The sequence below is a fragment of the Stigmatopora nigra genome, chromosome 17 (assembly GCF_051989575.1).
Source record: "Stigmatopora nigra isolate UIUO_SnigA chromosome 17, RoL_Snig_1.1, whole genome shotgun sequence".
NCBI lineage: Eukaryota > Metazoa > Chordata > Actinopteri > Syngnathiformes > Syngnathidae > Stigmatopora > Stigmatopora nigra.
In genome coordinates, this window is record NC_135524.1 from 708,127 (window position 1) to 726,935 (window position 18,809).

The following is an 18,809-nucleotide window of genomic DNA, read 5'->3' on the forward strand; positions in this document are numbered from 1 at the left end:
AAACATGGGATAAAACCGGAGTACCCAGAGAAAACCCACAAAAACATACAAAAACTCCACACTGGTGAACCGACCTGGATTTGAACTCACAGCCCAAAAAATGCGAGCCCTCCACACTCTAACTACTCATCCTCCGGGTTCCTTAATGTTCAAAATGCAAGATAAAATGAATAAAGGATGAAAAGAACATTTTAAAAGATGGATATGACATAAGCACATTCAAATTCTGCCTCCGAGTGCCTTGCTCTTATTCATCATTTCATGGCTGTTGGCAAATGAATGTCTGCCGGACAGAGAATATTTTTAGTGATTATCCCGTCAAACGGAACCTTCTTTTATGTCAGAGAAGCACGAGAGTGGGGGGATGGATGGATGGAAGTTGTTGGATAATCGGCGTGAAGGAATCACCACGTCTGTCGCTGTCATGGCAGAATGAACAGAGTGAGCAGAGTGAGCAGAGTGCGGTTTCTCTGGCTAAACTCCACTTTGTGTATTGACCCACAAATTTCATGGCTGGCCTGACCTAAATTCCCATTCGCCTGAAAAAGCTTGGGTCACAATTCCTACCCTCTCTCTCTACGTGCTAATTAGCAAAGTGACCAATCCCGTGGTGCTCTCATACTTTCTTCTTCTCCACACTGTGATGAATGCAAATATTGAAAAACATTGGCGATTGGGGGTCATTCTCCATTCAAATTAATGACTTTTTTGTTTTGCTGTGGGGTAATTGTTGTTGTACTTAAAAAAAAAATTGGATCCAAGGGAACTGCTGTGTAAAATCACATTTGTTTTTGTGTGTTGTTTAGGGGTATTTTCTATCAGGGTTACTTCTGCTCTCGATGTGGCACAGGAGCACACAAAGAGTGTTTGGAAGTCATCACCATCTGCAAAATAAGTACGTTTTTCTTCTTATTTCAAGACTATAAGGTGCACTTTAAAGTCTTAAGTTTGCTTCAAAATAGACAGGGTGCCTTATAATCCAGTGCGCCTTATATATGGAACAAAAGTAAAATGTGTCATTCATTGAGGGCGCGCCTTATAATGCAGTGCGCCTTATATATGGGAAAATATGGTACTTATAAAATAGCTTGTTTTAGAATGCAAATAGCAAAGTTAAATGGGCAGTTTGACATTGTTTTTGCAGTTTTTTGTTCATTTGGAATGCCTAGTAATAATTCTTTAAAAAATGTGTACCATTTATCGGTTGTGGGGGTGCTGGAGACCATCCCAGGTAACTTTGGTGGCCAGCCAATACAAAATATGGCTTATGCAGGTTCACTAATTTTCTCTTGTTAATGACTTAAATGATTTTTTTCACATTAAAAACTGGGGTTCGATGCCATTAGTAACACTCTAATTAATTTTTCCGTGACTATATGTAATGAAGAATCTTGGTGATTATTAGAACATATTAAAGTATTAAGCTGTTCAATGATTTGTTTGCTAAAATATCAAATGACTTAAAATATAAATGTCATCCTCATTTTTGCCAATATCTTAGACTTAATCAACTGCCTGTCCTTCATTTCAGATCCTCTAGACTTGGTGAGTAAATACCTGCCAGCTTATAATGTACATTTTAATACACAAAAGTGTGTATTGATGGTTCTAATCATGACTTTTTTTTTGTTTGGCATTTTTAGGAACCAGGACTGTCCCCTGGTAAGTGCAAATTCTGCACAAAACAGCACGAGAGCGCCAAAAAAACAGAATTCTGAAGTAGCAAAGGTCTTTAGTGCCATCTTGTGGGAAAAGCTCCATCCTCCACAGTGTCATACATACTACATCCATACTGTCATATTAATGATGAGCTCTTTTGCAGGTCCCAAGATGGTCGCAGTGAGAAACTACCACGGTACACCGGCACCCCCGGGGAAGAGCGCTCTCTCATTTCAAACGGGAGACTACATTGAGCTGTTAAAGGGGGACCCTGACACCGCTTGGTGGGAGGTAAAGCCAACACGTATACCTCTTTGTTACCGTGACACACAGTCTGGAGTACTTTATCAGGGGGGATTCTCAGGGGTGGCTTTCGAGCCACATGCGCCTCCCGGCTCTTTTATTCTGATCATATTTCGTATATACACTATGGCTTTTTGCCTCGTTTTATACCTCGTTTATTTTTTATGCTGCTGTTATATATATACATAGACCTATACGTATATATGTATATATATATGTATACATGTATACATATATATGTATATATATATGTATATATATGTATACTTGTATACATATATATATGTATATATGTATATCTATGTATACATATATATGTATATCTATGTATACATATATATGTATATATGTATATCTATGTATACATATATATGTATATATGCATATCTATGTATACATATATATGTACATATGTATATCTATGTATACATGTATATCTATGTATACATATATATGTATATATACATATATGTATTTGTATGTATATATGTATGTATATATTTGTATAAATATGTATGTGTATGTATATATTTGTATATATGTATGTGTATGTATATACATGTATGTTTGTAAGTATACATGTATGTATGTATGTATACATGTATACATGTATGTATGTATATATGTATGTATATGTAACTGAATAACTTACTACATCCATGTGTACTCAGGGTCGGCTGATTCAAACCCAAAAGAATGGATTCTTCCCCAGTTCTTGCGTTAAACCTTACCTGGACCCAAAGGTAAGTGATCCGACACGTAGCGTAATGGCACAAGTTGTGACAAGTCTTCCGTCCTTGACAGCCTTTCCAGTCATTATCCAGCCGCCAATCATCAAGAGACGCAGACTACTATGGATATCCTTGGTATGTCACTGTCTTTTACATTTCTAGCTTAAATTAAACTTGATAAACCACTGGGCATAAGCATGAACAAAAACTCTCTGTTTATTTTCTAGGTACGCTGGAAACATGGAACGCCAACAAGCCGACAACCTCTTAAAATCCCACATGAGCGGCACCTACCTTATCCGAGAGAGGACGGCTGAAGCCGAGAGGTTTGCCATCAGCATCAAGTGAGTTTGGCTTTTTTTACAAAATCACTTCAACTGCTTTTATCAGCCACGTTCCAACATTTTTCTCTTCCCACCATTTAACATTCATAGCAAATGTTTTCACTTGAGTCATCCGTTTAAAGAGCCGTTGCTACAAAGTATCGACATTTAGATCATGGGGTCGGGAACCTATTTGACAGAGAGAGCTGTAAACAATGCATATTTTTAAAGTAAAGTTCATTAAGGACAACCAATTTTCACATTATTAGGCCTGGAAATAAACTGTGTTTTTGTCTTACAGGTTTAATGAAGAAGTAAAACACATTAAAGTCATTGAAAAAGACAGTTGGATTCACATAACAGAGGCCAAGAAGTTTGAAAGCCTTTTGGTAAGTAGCAAATACGCCAAAACAAAACCAAAAAATGTATCTAATGGTTTTTAATTTGTTGTTATTTTTCATAATAGGAACTGGTGGAATATTACCAGTCGCATTCCCTAAAAGAAAGTTTCAAACTACTCGACACCACGTTGCGATATCCCTACAAAGCAAGGGAGCGCTCATTAACACGAACCAGCACCCGTTCACCAGGTATAAATTCTTATTTTTATTAGAAAAAATAGTCTCCTTTAGAATTTTGAAACAATATTACAAAAAATCTAAACATGGGCCCAAGAAGTAAGATTCCACAGCCTATTTCTGTAACTCTCAGAGGTAGAAGAGTTGTTTGTTGTGCCTTTTCTTCCCTCAATATTTAGTCTTTTCTGGCTGCTCCTGCTTTGCATGCACTTTAGTACATTTCCCAACTTTATCTCCTTATCTTTTCCTACTGTTAGCGGCCACCTGCGCCTCCTACAACTTCTCCTTCCTCAGTCCGCAAGGTCTGAACTTCTCCTCTCAGAGCTCGGCTCCCTTTTGGTCAGGTACTTGCTTACTCACTCCTTTTGTCTTGCCTGAAAGGGTGGCCGGACATTTGGTCACCAGACGTTTGGAGTTTAGTATCTAAGTGCGGTTTAATATCTAAGTACTGTTTCATATCTAAGTACTGTTTCATATCTAAGTACTCTTTCATATCTAAGTACTGTTTCATATCTAAGTACTGTTTCATATCTAAGTACTGCTTCATATCTAAGTACTGTTTAATCTCAACGTACTGTTTAATATCTAAGTACTGTTTAATATCTAAGTACTGTTTAATATCTAAGTACTGTTTAATATCTAAGTACTGTTTAATATCTAAGTACTGTTTAATATCTAAGTACTGTTTCATATCTAAGTACTGTTTCATATCTAAGTACTGTTTCATATCTAAGTACTGTTTCATATCTAAGTACTGTTTAATATCTAAGTACTGTTTAATATCTAAGTACTGTTTAATATTTAAGTACTGTTTAATATCTAAGTACTGTTTCATATCTAAGTACTGTTTCATATCTAAGTACTGTTTCATATCTAAGTACTGTTTCATATCTAAGTACTGTTTCATATCTAAGTACTGTTTAATATCTAAGTACTGTTTAATATCTAAGTACTGTTTCATATCTAAGTACTGTTTAATATCTAAGTACATTTTCCACATGGGGATAAATCGACTATATTTGTGTCATTTTTAGTGTTTACACCTCGTGTCGTGAGCACAGCGGTTGCCAGATACAACTTTGCGGCACGAGACATGAGAGAACTATCGCTACGAGAAGGAGACGTGGTGAAAATATACAGTAAAATTGGTGGAGACCAAGGCTGGTGGAAAGGAGAGGCTAACGGACGGGTTAGTAAACATTATTTCTCACTTCTTACCCTTCCTAGAGTATTTGGCATTTTCTTTTCTTTCGACTGGAACGTCCAAATGAAATGTTCTCTTCAGTTCACTGACGCAACAAGTAGGAAAACTTTGTTGCTTAGCAACGGCCCTGGTCGGGCACTGCGTGAAGTCTTAAACGAAGATAGATGAAGCCGCTCTGTCGTTTGAGAATGAAAATAATGCAAATCTCCTTTAGAAATCATTCACACGTGTTCTGATAAGTTCATATTTCACATGTCAAGCTTTCGCAAAATGTCAAACGTAAGTACTGCTAATGATTATACTTTAATATAATTATAAAACAATACAGGCAGACATCTGATTAGTTAAGGACATTTAATTAATTTGGCAATTCCATAATCAAGTCAGTCATCACGAAGGTTGTTGGATAGCCATCAAACTGCATCAGCAATTTCTTAAGCGTCCTTCCAGGTCTGCATTTTGGGGTAAAGGTCAGTCCTATCTTCCAGTAAATAGTCTCGCCCCAGACAAATTGAAGAAGCTCTCATACAAAAATGATTAAATACACACATATATATTATAGTACTACAGAAAAACTCCAAAAACTGCACTCCAATTTCCCTCATCATCCTCCCTTTTGTTTTTTTAAAGATCGGATGGTTTCCTTCAACCTATGTGGACGAAGAAGGAGTCCAATAAGGACCAAACCAGGAAATATCTTTCAATGTATCTACTGATCTCAGAGGAAAACACCTCACTTCCCCCAGGAAAGATTTTTTTGCTACGTTGCCAGATTGGAAGCACCTTTCCGCCCATCTTCAAGTATGTCTCAGCTTTTGCTTCTTTTTACACAATTCCCGCGTTTAATTTCAATCCAGCTCAAACCGGAAACGCCAATCGCCGTGCGTTTGGCCTCCGAATTAACTTTAAAAGACTAAAACAGACTGTGGATAGCTTTACGAAAATAGAACGCGCGTACCTCTGCGAGGTAAAAAAATAATTGTACAGTATAGATAATTTATTGAATAGAGATTATTATCAAGACGGTGGTTATTGTGAGATTTCAGCCAAGGCGGAAAATCGTAAAAGAAAAAAAAGGAAAAACAAGGATATGTACGTAAACAGATGGTCTTTTTTATCCCCCACGTTGACGGATTTTTTGCCTTAGTTGTCATGGTGATGCCTTGTGGGTTGACTCCAGTGGAGGGAAAGAACTTTGACTGGCTTGGCTTCTCATGCATGCATGCGTCCATGTGCGGCCTACACAAAAACACACAAAAACACACACAAAAAAACACAAACACTAATGTACAGTTCGGTGCCTTTTTAAAAAAGACTTTTAGCTTCGCTTTCGACCTCAACATCAGCCAGTAAAAGAACAATTGCCATCACTATACAAGGGCATTTAGTTCAAATACAAATTAGGGAACTAAAATAAAACTAAAACTTCACAAAAAATACAGTCAAAAAGGATTTTTGTAGCAATCATACTTCACATTGACTTTTCTTGTTTATTATCAGTGAGATGTGAAAAGGGAAACCGTACCACTGCTCCTGAATTATTTTTTTTGTTTGCTTTTTTGATTTTTTTTTTAGATATATTTTTTTATCCAGAATAGTCTATGCCGGTCATGTTTTATGGTCTTCATTGAAATGTCGTATTTATGCCTTATTGTTTTTTTTATTTTTATTTTTTTAAAAGAAATAATCAGGTGTTCCCTACCAGTTGTCACATGTGAAATCCTTTTTACTGGTGCTGTGTCAACTAGTGGAAATTCAACTGCCATAAAAAGTGTTGGTATGAGTGCATGTGTGTGTGAATGGGATCAAAATGATGCTAGAGAATGTTTGTATGATTTACTAGGAAATATTTTTGGTTGCCGCAAAAAAACAAACTTAACTGAAAAGACTTATGTGCTGTCAAAAAGATTTTCTATGCCTAAAATCATTGTTTAACCTTGTAAAAGTTTTACATTACAAAATTTAAGGACAAAAGGCAATTCTTGTGAACATATTGACCATAAACAGCAAAAAAAATGCTTCCAAAATGTATGAATGGATGATTAGCGTATTTTCAGGACTCTAAGGCGCACTTAAAAGTCTTAAATTTTCTCCAAAATAGACAGGGCGCCTTAAAATCCAATTATGTTAATTAACTGCATTTTAATTGATTTCAATGCCATTTATGTAGATTCCTTTTGCTAAGACATTTCTAAAGATTCATTTTTTGTAATTAAATCAATCTTTGCAGCAGGCCCAACTGAATTTTATCAGTCAAAAACGTCAGTTATGGATTTTTCAATGTCTGTCTTTTTTTTGCTGGTGTGTGTGTTAGTTACCGCAAAACCACAGTCGACTTTTTTTTGCAATATTATAAATCCTGGGCAATAACAACCCAATGCATGCAGCAGCTATTGATATTTCACTTCCTAAACAGTACATCCTGGAAAAAAACTGTATGTCACTGTGTGCATTTTTGTCTAATGGTCGACTATTTCCAAACAAAAAGGTCCATTGTGAAATAAATATTTCAAATTTTGGTCTGATTTCAGACTGGGTTTGTATTTATTATTGTTAAGTACAATACGGGAAAGTAGGTTAGACATTTGTATTGATTTTTAAGACAATATGGACTTTAAATTTTGTTGAAAAAGCTGTTTTAGTTTGCTTATCTGTAGCAGATTTGCCGTAAAAGTAGACCGCTGTTATTCACTTTTGTTTTTGGGTGTCAAAGTCGAGACCAAAAACATTTATACGAATTATGAGGATGTTTTTCTGAGTTATTTTGAGGTTTTTCTTCCATCTTGTGTGCATTAAGTGCCTCCATTTTTTTGTCATGATGTTTAATATTCAAAAGAAACCATTCCTTTGCTCTGCTTTCTTTTAGAGACACTACAATACTGCACCTTTTTATATATTCCTTACTGTATAACTCATCCATATTTCCTGCATCTCAGGCATTGTCAAAGCTAACCATGACTTTTCTCTCCTTGCTTTTAGAGACACTACAACACTGCAACTTTTTACTATTTTTTTTACTGTATGACTCATCCATTTTCCTGCATCTCAGGCATTGTTGTCGACTTCCAAAATCCATTAAGTGCTAAATACTGCATAAGCGGAACCCATGTCAATGTCACTCACAAGCTTTCTTGGTTATGATACTTGAATCCGTTGACATCAGAGAAATTGAGAAGGCAACATGTCGAGATTTTCAGCTTGAGGTGGTTTTCTCGCTTCTTTAGCAAACTCTGTCCTCCCACACTACTCATCTCAGCGGCTGATTTTGATAGTCCGTGGGCCTTTCTCAACTACTTGTGAGCCACATTTGCATTTTTCTTGAGGGTAGGGATCCTTGGACGACTTTTCTAATTCTGCAAATGGAGAAATCCTGTCATAGGAATGTCAAAACCAACAGCCTGAAGCAGAACATTGTCCCTAGGGTGTTAGTTTTCTTTCTAAATTCTATTCCAAATGTTTCCTCCTGACTTTTTGAACTTTTTAAAGTGGCAGTATTCCAGTGTTGTCTGATTTTAATACTACAATTGTTGGCATGAACTTGTTATGACCAAAATCTGGCTTTTTATTACATTTTTTGGGGCCCAAAGCTAAATTAAAAACGTTGAATATCATCAAATAGTGAGGGTAAAATAGTAGAAAACTGTAATTATTGTTGTTCTTTTGAGGAACTGGAAAACAGTTTTAGGTCTCCTACTCAGTCTTCCAGTACTTCTTCTGCTGTCCTGTAGTAGCATGGTGATTTCAGTAGGGGTCACACTTCCCCTGCCCGTCTTCCTCCTCCGACTTCTCTCTCCAATTCACATATTTTGCATGAACTAGCATAAGTTTGAGGATAATTTGGCGTTTATTGGTTGTTTTAAATGGATTTTTAGCGGTTATATTCTACATTGTAAATCCAATCAAATGCAAAGTCAATTTTATACTTTTTTTTTAAACTACGTAAATAGCTACACGAAAAAAACGGCTAATCGGCAAATTATAGCCTCGAAAGCGCCATTTACAGCCGAATAATAAACGTGCACGGTCGATTTGTACACATAAAAGTACACAATTAACGATTGAGCTGGAAATTGTAATTGGATACTATTTCGAGTAGTATAGCGAGAAAAAAATCGGAATGTGGAAAAGTTCGGAATTGGCAGTAATAAGATCTGAAAGCGGATTTTTTTGAGTGGATTGTTGTTCAAGAACAATGTTTTTCTATTTTTTATTCAATACTTATGTCCATTATTAATCTAAATATCAGAAGAGCTAAAATTCCTTCACCTGCAAACTAAGGTCACGAAAAAAGGACTTGATCATGAGACATTTCTAGACAAATGGTGGTTTTTCGGAATAACCGCAGGGTATTTTTTATCACGCCAAATGTCAACGTGTAGGCGATCAGTGATGCTCAAACTAATGTCAAAGCCTTTTTTACTATTGAATTCATATACCGCAGGCTAAAAGGTCCATGTATGTCTTCACCTGTCTCTTCGAATTACGGAAAGCAGCCATGACAGGTGAAAATATCCTTTTCTTCAATGAAAAAACGTAAGTATTCCATTTTCTGTAAAAACTGACTAATTTTTTGAAAAGTTTGTGTTCAACAGTTCGCCAATAACTACCAATCTTCCGTATTCTACAACGATCTATTACCCAAACAAGCATTTTGTATCAAAACTAGGAAAATAATTTAATTTTCCGAATAAGTTTTCCATTTTTTACGTTGTCAAAATGTTCTTTTATTTTGAAATTAGCATGCTAGTTCTTTTTCAACGACATATCAGTTCTTTCAAGCAGACTTTTTGTGTTTTTTTAATGTCCTTACAAGTAATAAACATTGAAAAAAAGCTAACTATTTCAAAAACATGAGTTAAAAAAATTATAATATACCATACAGATATTAAACTTTTTTTTTTTTTTGATAAATTGCCTCTAGCAAAATCCGAAAATTCACTTTCCCCCCTACGAAATATGATTTTTGACATCTGTCTATTTCTAATATTAGCATAAAAAGACAATCATTTTCTTCCAAATCGACTATTTTCAAGCCCCATAGCCCTGATTAAGCAAATCACTACCATTTTTTTTCTAACCACCTTTTCTGTGTCTTCCAGATGATCCATCAAGAAAGTCCTTTTTGGAAGCAGACCGCATGTGGTCGTCAACAAGCGTACGCCATCCCACCTTTCCAAGCACTCTCATTATGGCGGATGTTATTACAGCACTGGCTTTTGTGCGAAAAGCTCGGACGATACGGCGGGCGGGCGATTGGCCCACGGCCACGCTTGCGGCTTTTCCTGGAGATGACTTAAGGTACGCCTCACATGCAGCTATGAGTCGCCCAATGAATCAACAATGACTATGTGTATGTACCAGAATGCCACATGTTAAATTGCCAAGAGCTTAGATCTTACTGCATTTCTGACCATGGAGAACTGTTTTTGCACCTAAAATCACGAAAATATCGATATTAGTGTTGGTTTCAGCAAATTTTAAAAACTTAAAAAACAATTTTTGAGTGTTTTCCTAAAAAGACGAACATGGCGAACTGATTTTGCACCTAAAATCACGAAAAGATCGATATTAGTGTTGGTTTCAGCAAATTTTAAAAACTTAAAATAAAATTTTCCACTGTTTTCCTAAAAAGACGACCATAGCGAACTAATCTTGCACCTAAAATCACGAAAATATCGATATTAGTGTTGGTTTTGACAAACTTTAAAACGTAAAAACCAATTTTTGACTTTTCCTAAAAAGACGACTATGGCGAACCGATCTTGCACCTAAAAATCACGAAAAGATCATTATTAGTGTCGTAGTCTTTACACCATCTGGAAAGATGAAACCTAAAATTTGTCATTTATCGCAACCGGATTCTTCTCAGCGGATATTCATTCTATCTGTAGTTTGAGAGAAAGACTTGTTAGAAAAGAAAACATCCAACAGCCAGTGAGTCAGTCTTGATCCTTAACATCTCTTGACGTCTCCAAAGGAGAGGTCCATGGGGGCCAGGTGCCAGGTAGACCACCATGACAGCTCACTCAGGGACTAATGAAGGGTGACATAGAAATAACAGCTTCCTTGCTTGGGAAACAGATCCTTCTTTTCTCTATTTCTACTCACTCAAGGGCATCCTTTCCAAAACCTGGAGTCTATTAGATGTATCTTTTTTTGGTGGTCAGCCAATTGCTGTGTTTTGACGCATTTCTATGGTTGAAGGAGTCATTTTCTCTTTGAAACTTGGTCAATTTTGTCTCTTTCATCGTAAAGACCATTTGTTTTTGATTTTGCCAGATGGAAGTAAGACAAATGTAACTGACTGGCTCCCTAAAAGAAACGGAAACGGAATTCTTTTGACCTTAATCCTATGGCAAGTCAATGTCGAGAGTGTCCAAATGCCAGGCTCAACACCTCCAAGGCTTTGGAGATTATCTTGAGACCAAAAAAAATTCTCTTCACATGTTTGACGAGCTAGTGAGCAACTCCAAGAAATGTCGGATTGTCAACAAAGCTTTTCCCACCTAGTATTAACTCACGTTTTGCTATATGGTCAATGATGTTTTCTATTTCTGTCAATTTTTTCGCTTTTAAAATCGAGCTGCCACAAAATCCTGAGACTTTACAATGTATTTCTTCATGTCGAATTAGTTTAGGTAACAGAAAATCGTATTTTAGTATTCGCAAGAGCTATATTTTGCCTTATAGCGTAGACTTTATCGACTCGTCTGAATTTAAATCAAGCCGGTCGATTGTGTAACTGAATTTGAGGAATGTGATGATAGCGTCGTTAGGATTTTTGGAGTTGCTTTTAATGTAGAGCTTGGTGTTAGCAAGCTGGCAATAGATGTGCCACTCAAAAGCCTCCTATTCAAAGTCATGGATCATGGCCAGGGACTTTAATGAGAGACCCTGCTGAATTATGCAACATCCACTGCTGTGGCTGCTCTCATTCCACACTCCCGACCGATTCCACGCCATGGACTTTTATCACTCTTGGGAGACAAGAGACGTAAAACAAAAAAAAGCAAAGCCAATTATCTGCGACCTTGTCAATTTTTTTTTGGTTAGAAAATCGAGGGACAATAGCAGGTATGATTTCAGATTCTAAGAACAATTTGTTCAGATTATTCCATTTTATTTCCCTTTCATTTGAATTGAATGCTTTCATTGTCATTAAGTCTCAATCAATATGATTTATTGTTGCTTTGTTCAAGTTCTAAAACATTCAATTTCCCCATATCTGCCACTAGGTATCCGTGACCGGACATTTGGTCGCCTGGACGTTTGGTCGCCCGGACGTTTGGTCGCCCGGAGCTTTGGTCACCCAGGTGAATATAATTTTGAGAGCTGGTTTCAACAGTAGATATTTAGATATTAAACTCTCTCTCATGAATATAATTTTGAGAGCTGATTTTAACAGTAAACTCTGTCATGTTGTCAAACGTCCGGGCGACCAAACGTCCGAGTACCTTTTCTTTCTATGGCAGAGCTTTGTAGCTGACTAAAGAGCAGATATAAAAGCCAGTGTTTTTGACCTTGGAACTAAAACTAAACCAAGCTAAACTATGAACTAAACCTGCCTGACAGGCAGAACAACCCTGGGGGCTTGCAAGGGGGGGTCAGGCACCTATGACACAGCTTTTACACCATTTGCAAATGTTCTACCACCTGGTACTAGCAATGTCACACAAGTAATGCGCTTCTAAAACTGTAAAATGATGATTTTTTCCCCCCTAGAAGTGTAATTTAGACTTATTGGAGCTATAATACTTGCTAGCTTGTTTCGAGGAAGTTTAACCGTGAAAAATAGTGAACAAATTTGACCTGAGGCCCCATTTTAAAGCTCTAAAACGAAGCTCTAAAAAGCTCTAAAAAGAAGTGATCAGTTGTATTTTGTCTTGTGTTCCTACATATTGATAAGATTGACTAAAAAGTCAATAAAAATTGTTCTTTATTTTTTATGGGGATTTTTCAAAAGTAACTGATTTTGTAGAACATCTGCCTATATTTTTTATTTTATTTTTTGGGCCTCAGCTGCATTCAATGGTTAGATGCTTGACTTGTTCAAATTGCTTTTCCTTATGTTGTCATTTCTGGTCTTTATTACAATATCTGTATTAAATCATGTTTCATTTATTTGCAGGTTTGATGCTGAGACTTTGGATTAAAAAAAAAGGAAATCCCATGCATTCTGTTGGCCAATTGGAAAAGACCAGGTAACTTTTGCAGTTTAGTTGAATAGCAAAAAGCCCTGCGGCAATATTCTTTCATGCATGATGACGACGATGAAAGTAGTTTAGTGGCAGATGTGTGTTATAAAACTTTAATTTTTGTTTAAATATGAGCTGCGCGCTGCCAGTCTTAAAACAATGCAGAATTGCTGCCTTTAAATATTAAAAAAATAGGACTTGATGGCATATAAAGATTTTAGGATTTAAAGTATTACTGTAAATCAGTAATTTAAAGAAATAGTGAATAGTTAATAATCTCTTACTTTTTTATATTTATGCTAAATTGATGCTTGTAAAATATCGTAGAGTATATTAATTCTGCTCTGTACTCAAAATATGGATTTTTGCATGAATTAACTGACACAATCTTGTCAAAGTATTCAAAAATGAAGTATCTAGTCTCGCACAGATCCATAATTATTGATATTATATGGATTTTGACGTGAATTAAATGACACTCTAGTCAAAAAGTATTCAAAAATGAAGTTTCAAGTCTCACACAGTTCCATAATTATTGATATTCTAGCAAAAATATAGTTTACAGAACGTTATAGATCTAATACGAGGGCTGTAATCGTGACAGATAGAATTTAGGAACTAGCAGTGTGAAAACACCTTATTCCACCAAAGAGCTATTCCAGAATAGAAGGTCAGGGTGGCCGTCCCGCAATTGGAAGATTACTTTGACCTTAGCGTTCAAACAAATACTTTTTAATCCATCAGATGCCAGAATAAATCGCAAGGCTAAAGAAAGTCATTCATTGAGGCTGCGCCTTTAAATGTGGTGCGCCTTATAGTCGTGAAAATACGGCGTATTATTTGAGCTTTCTGCAGAAAAAAATAGACATTAGTGTATTATTTCATGGTCTATCTACTTCAGTCTTGTATTTTTTTACAAGTTTCCTGTTAACCATTCATAAGATTCTGTAATTATAACTCATCAATGTCGAGAAATATCATCAGATGAGTCCAATTCCAAGAATGCGTGTCTTTTGCAGGGACTACCATTAAGTCCGACTAATTCAGGAGACAATGGAAGAAAGTTTGAGCTAAGCAATTATTACAGCAGCCTAATTAGGAGGCTTGAGGAAAGGGCGCATGCAGCACTGGAGCTACTTAAAGAACAAATTAGTGGAGAAACAATTTCTTTTTCCAAACTGCCACAGCCGCCATGACAGAATGTTTCATGTGAATGCAGCTGTCCATTCAATAGCATGTAATAACTATAATTTTGCTTAAATTAAAGCATTGATTTGGATGCAGTCGTTTTTGCAAGAATTGAGAAGTATTGAAGTATCCTCAACGGATGGATGGCTTCACTTTTGCAATTACCACCATCATGGAAAGATGGAAATTTGTTTAATATATACTGTGTGGGTGGTAGGGGCCTTGGACTCGTAGTTTTTGGGGTCGAGGGTTCCATTCTAGGGGTGCTCGGACGTTTGGTCGCCGGTCTTTTGGTCCCTTTATCAATAGATATAGATGTATAATATCTAAGAGAGAGTTTAATATCTAAGTACTGTTTAATATTTAAGTACTGTTTAGCATCCAAGTACTGTTATATATCTAAATACTGTTTCATTTCTAAGTACTGTTTAATGTCCAAGTACTGTTTGATACCTAAGTACTTTTGAATACCTAAGTGTACTGTTTAATACCTAATCACTGTTTAATATCTAAGTACTGTTTCATATCTAAGTACTGTTTCATATCTAAATACCGTTTCATTTCTAAGTACTGTCTAATATCGAAGTACTGTCTAATATCGAAGTACTGTCTAATATCGAAGTACTGTCTAATATCGAAGTACTGTCTAATATCGAAGTACTGTCTAATATCTAAGTACTGTCTAATATCTAAGTACTGTCTAATATCTAAGTACTGTCTACTATTTAAGTACTGTTTCATATCTGAGAACTGTCTAATATCTCAGTACTGTTTCGTATCTAAGTACTTTTTAATATCTAAGTACTGTTTAATACCTAAGTACTGTTTAATATCTAAGTACTGTTTAACATCTAAGTACTGTTTGATATCTAGGTACTGTTTGATATCTAAGTACTGTTTAACACCTAAGTACTGTTTAATATCTAAGTACTGTTTCACATCTAAGTATTGTTTCATATCTAAATACTGTTTCATTTCTAAGTACTGTTTCATATCTAAGTACTTTTGAAAACAGTAGATATTTAGATATTAAACTCTCTCAAATAACCCTATTTTCTCATGTACCCCATTTCTCCCGTGAATACTTTTATGACTCAATTACACACATTTATCTTTCATTTCACTAACCATGAATTCAAAATGTGTTTATTCTATCTTTAGGGTGTCCTCACATTGTCTTTCAACGGGCCTTCAAAGCAACTTGGACCAAAGCCATGCACATATACCTGCAAAAAAAAAAAAAAACATAAAAAATACACGTTATTAACGAAGCAACGAACAAATGACGACGACATCCCATAAATGGTGAGTTTATCGCTATCGCTTGATTGCACAGCCGATGGAAGGGATTTAGATTTCCGACTCTGGCTGTGGGTTGAGATTTGCTTTTGTTATCTGGACTTGGCAGTAAAATAAGCACCTATTCTCTCTCTCTCTCTCTCACTCTCAGCCTTCATTTAAAGCAATTGGTGTTGAATTGAATCCAACAGTCTGAACCGTACACGTGTTCACTTCATTATTGCGCCATTTGCGGCTCATTTTCTTCCAACGTCTCAGAGGAGGGAATGAATGATTCTCATGGATTAGACGTTTTAAATAGATCACAGCTCATTTAGAAAATACTGTAGATACCGAATTGTCCCCCTTCTCCCTTGGTAGGGGGATGAAGTCTATTTTAGGGAGTCTGTACTGCTCGGAGGTTATTTTTTTTGTACGTTACCAGGACCCAGATTATGGTATATACGTGTAGTTATGTGGCATCCAGGGGATTTGCGGCCTTGAATGTCCGTCGCTTTTCAGTCTTTGTTTTGTGATTTATGTTTTTTTTTTGTTGAGCTGGCGCGCTTGAACGAGATTTTTTTTCACACAAATATGACTCACAAAGTCATTTTTTTTTCAAGGCCACCACGCAATGCATCAAAAGATCCACTTTAATCAAAACTGTTGAAAACGGTGACCCAATGCTTATATAAATGTCTTAAGTAAGGATTTAATTGTTGAAAACGTTGTAAATTGAGGTTTTAAATTATGTGTAATATAGAGATTTGATTAAAAATGTAGGTGGTGATTTATAGTTGATAATTAGGAGGGTGGAACAGTTTATTTATTTACATTCTAAGCTTCACAAAAGGTCAGTATGAGCAGAATAACATAAATTCATAAGCATAAATTAATTTTATATGTTGATTTTTTTAAGGAAAAAAAGCCTTACTATACTATGTCGTTTTTTTTTACACAAAAAAGGGTTAAAATAGTGTCTCCCACTAAATGTTAGCTGTTCCAAGTTGAATTGTAGCTCTATTAAAGACATCTGTTCTTGCAGATGGGAAAATTAGGAAAGTAGAAAAATGATGTGAATTGGACTTACATGCAAATTAAAATGCCATCCATTGGATAGCATTAAAAAATCGTGTTGGTAACCTTTCAAATTGCTAAAGGCAAATTTTAGTCAGTAAAAGATAAAATCTTTGCAGTCATTTAGTGCACGTGGACACGTGGACTGGCTCGACGGCATCCAGATCGGAGCTCTCGTGTGGATCATTTGGCCAGATGGCAAAATGGAATGCGTCATTTTTTAAAGCGCATGGCATAAAAAAATCATGAAATTTGTCTTATTTTTGAAAAACATTGCAATCGAACCAAAAAAATTATGTACAAAAAATCCTTCAATTGTTGTTGTCAATCCCTCAAAACAAGCCATTCAAAGAATTTTAAATGAGATATCCACTATATGAATCTAGAATAAATAATGGTGTAAATAATGGTTAAAAAAGTAGGAAAAAAAGTATAATACAGCTTTGGAAAAATATGAGTGTGTACTTTGTGACATGCTTTGAGCGCAGATGCCATTGATAAATAAATAAGAGCAAAAATCATTTTTCAGAGGCTCACGGCCATGACGCTTGTCAAATCTGTTCGCAGTGTTCTCATCTTGTGTAACCTGCTGCGCGAGGGTGCCGGAGCTGTGAGAGGATGATGCCATGATGCCAAAAACTGCATAGAAGGTAAATAAGGTAAAAAAAAAGGATGGAATTTGTAAAGAATTCAGTCCAGAATGGATGAGTTTTTGTGATATGTTTCATTTAGAAACATAACTTTCTTACGTTTTTAACGGAATTATTGTTCATTTACGAGACTATTGAGAGAAGGCGTAGGAGAAAAAGTTGTTGTCATAGCATCCATTGTGTAAGGGTTACGTTTAGTAACCCTAATGGCATAGTATACTAGGCTTTTTTTTTTAAAAAACATGCTGTAGCTTTATACTCTCACAGTTGAAATTTGTGTTCTGTGTCTCACTATATTTAAAATGCCGCTATCTTTTCCAGGGTCCTTTTGTACGAGCTGTGGAGTAGATGAAGAGTGCCTGCCTGCCTGCCCCCATTTTGCCATGCTAAATTTAACGTCACCATTTAGCTTATAGTTTAACTCCCTCTTCCATGGGCGTCTGGAGTGAAGGCCTTCAGAGCCGCCACTCTTATTGGCGAGGGGAGCGGAATCTCATGAATAATTCACCAGATCTGCCGTTTGTGAGTCAGACAGTCTGCTTGGCCACTTGGCATGCCGCTTATGGAAATGGATGTCGACCGCAAATGATCACGTTGACGCAAAAAGAACCAAGACGACCAAGCGTGGACAAGTGGAAAATGGATGACGTCCAAAAGGTTCAAAAGGTCATCTCATTCACAAGCGGCGCCATCACTGACAAGTGGTAAGGCTTTTTTTCTATAGATACTTACTAAAAACGACATAGTATAGTAAGGCTTTTATTGCCAAAAACGACATAGTATAGTAAGGCTTTTTATTCGGACAAAACGACATAGTATAGTAAGGCTTTTTTCTTCGAAAAAACGACATAGTATAGTAAGGCTTTTTTCTTCAAAAAACGACATAGTATAGTAAGGCTTTTTTCTTCAAAAAACGACATAGTATAGTAAGGCTTTTTTCTTCAAAAAACGACATAGTATAGTAAGGCTTTTTTCTTCAAAAAACGACATAGTATAGTAAGGCTTTTTTCTTCGAAAAAACGACATAGTATAGTAAGGCTTTTTTCTTTAAAAAACGACATAGTATAGTAAGGCTTTTTTCTTCGAAAAAACGACATAGTATAGTAAGGCTTTTTTCTTCAAAAAACGACATAGTATAGTAAGGCTTTTTTCTTCGAAAAAACGACATAGTATAGTAAGGCTTTTTTCTTCAAAAAACGACATAGTATAGTAAGGCTTTTTTTTCTCGAAAAAACGACATAGTATAGTAAGGCTTTTTTCTTCAAAAAACGACATAGTATAGTAAGGCTTTTTTCTTCGAAAAAACGACATAGTATAGTAAGGCTTTTTTCTTCAAAAAACGACATAGTATAGTAAGGCTTTTTTTTTTCGAAAAAACGACATAGTATAGTAAGGCTTTTTTCTTCAAAAAACGACATAGTATAGTAAGGCTTTTTTCTTCGAAAAAACGACATAGTATAGTAAGGCTTTTTTCTTCAAAAAACGACATAGTATAGTAAGGCTTTTTTCTTCGAAAAAACGACATAGTATAGTAAGGCTTTTTATTCAGACAAAACGACATAGTATAGTAAGGCTTTATTCTTCGAAAAAACGACATAGTATAGTAAGGCTTTTTTCTTCAAA

The 18,809-nt window shown here is 35.9% G+C and overlaps 1 protein-coding gene across 1 annotated transcript in view; it reads left to right on the top strand.

Annotated features, from left to right (window-relative positions):
* Window positions 1-18,809, top strand: part of vav2 (vav 2 guanine nucleotide exchange factor) — an 84,391-nt gene that overhangs the window by 58,771 nt on the left and 6,811 nt on the right. Inside the window, exons 19-36 of the mRNA XM_077736651.1 lie at window positions 807-895; window positions 1,532-1,545; window positions 1,644-1,662; window positions 1,823-1,950; window positions 2,634-2,705; window positions 2,767-2,828; window positions 2,921-3,037; window positions 3,318-3,405; window positions 3,483-3,606; window positions 3,852-3,938; window positions 4,629-4,783; window positions 5,429-9,331; window positions 9,898-10,096; window positions 12,034-12,111; window positions 12,927-12,999; window positions 15,343-15,486; window positions 17,104-17,195; window positions 17,508-17,890. Coding sequence (XP_077592777.1) covers window positions 807-895; window positions 1,532-1,545; window positions 1,644-1,662; window positions 1,823-1,950; window positions 2,634-2,705; window positions 2,767-2,828; window positions 2,921-3,037; window positions 3,318-3,405; window positions 3,483-3,606; window positions 3,852-3,938; window positions 4,629-4,783; window positions 5,429-5,476 — 1,003 coding nt within the window. The 3' untranslated portion in view covers window positions 5,477-9,331; window positions 9,898-10,096; window positions 12,034-12,111; ... (2 more) ...; window positions 17,104-17,195; window positions 17,508-17,890. The remainder of the gene's footprint in view (window positions 1-806; window positions 896-1,531; window positions 1,546-1,643; window positions 1,663-1,822; window positions 1,951-2,633; window positions 2,706-2,766; window positions 2,829-2,920; window positions 3,038-3,317; window positions 3,406-3,482; window positions 3,607-3,851; window positions 3,939-4,628; window positions 4,784-5,428; window positions 9,332-9,897; window positions 10,097-12,033; window positions 12,112-12,926; window positions 13,000-15,342; window positions 15,487-17,103; window positions 17,196-17,507; window positions 17,891-18,809) is intronic.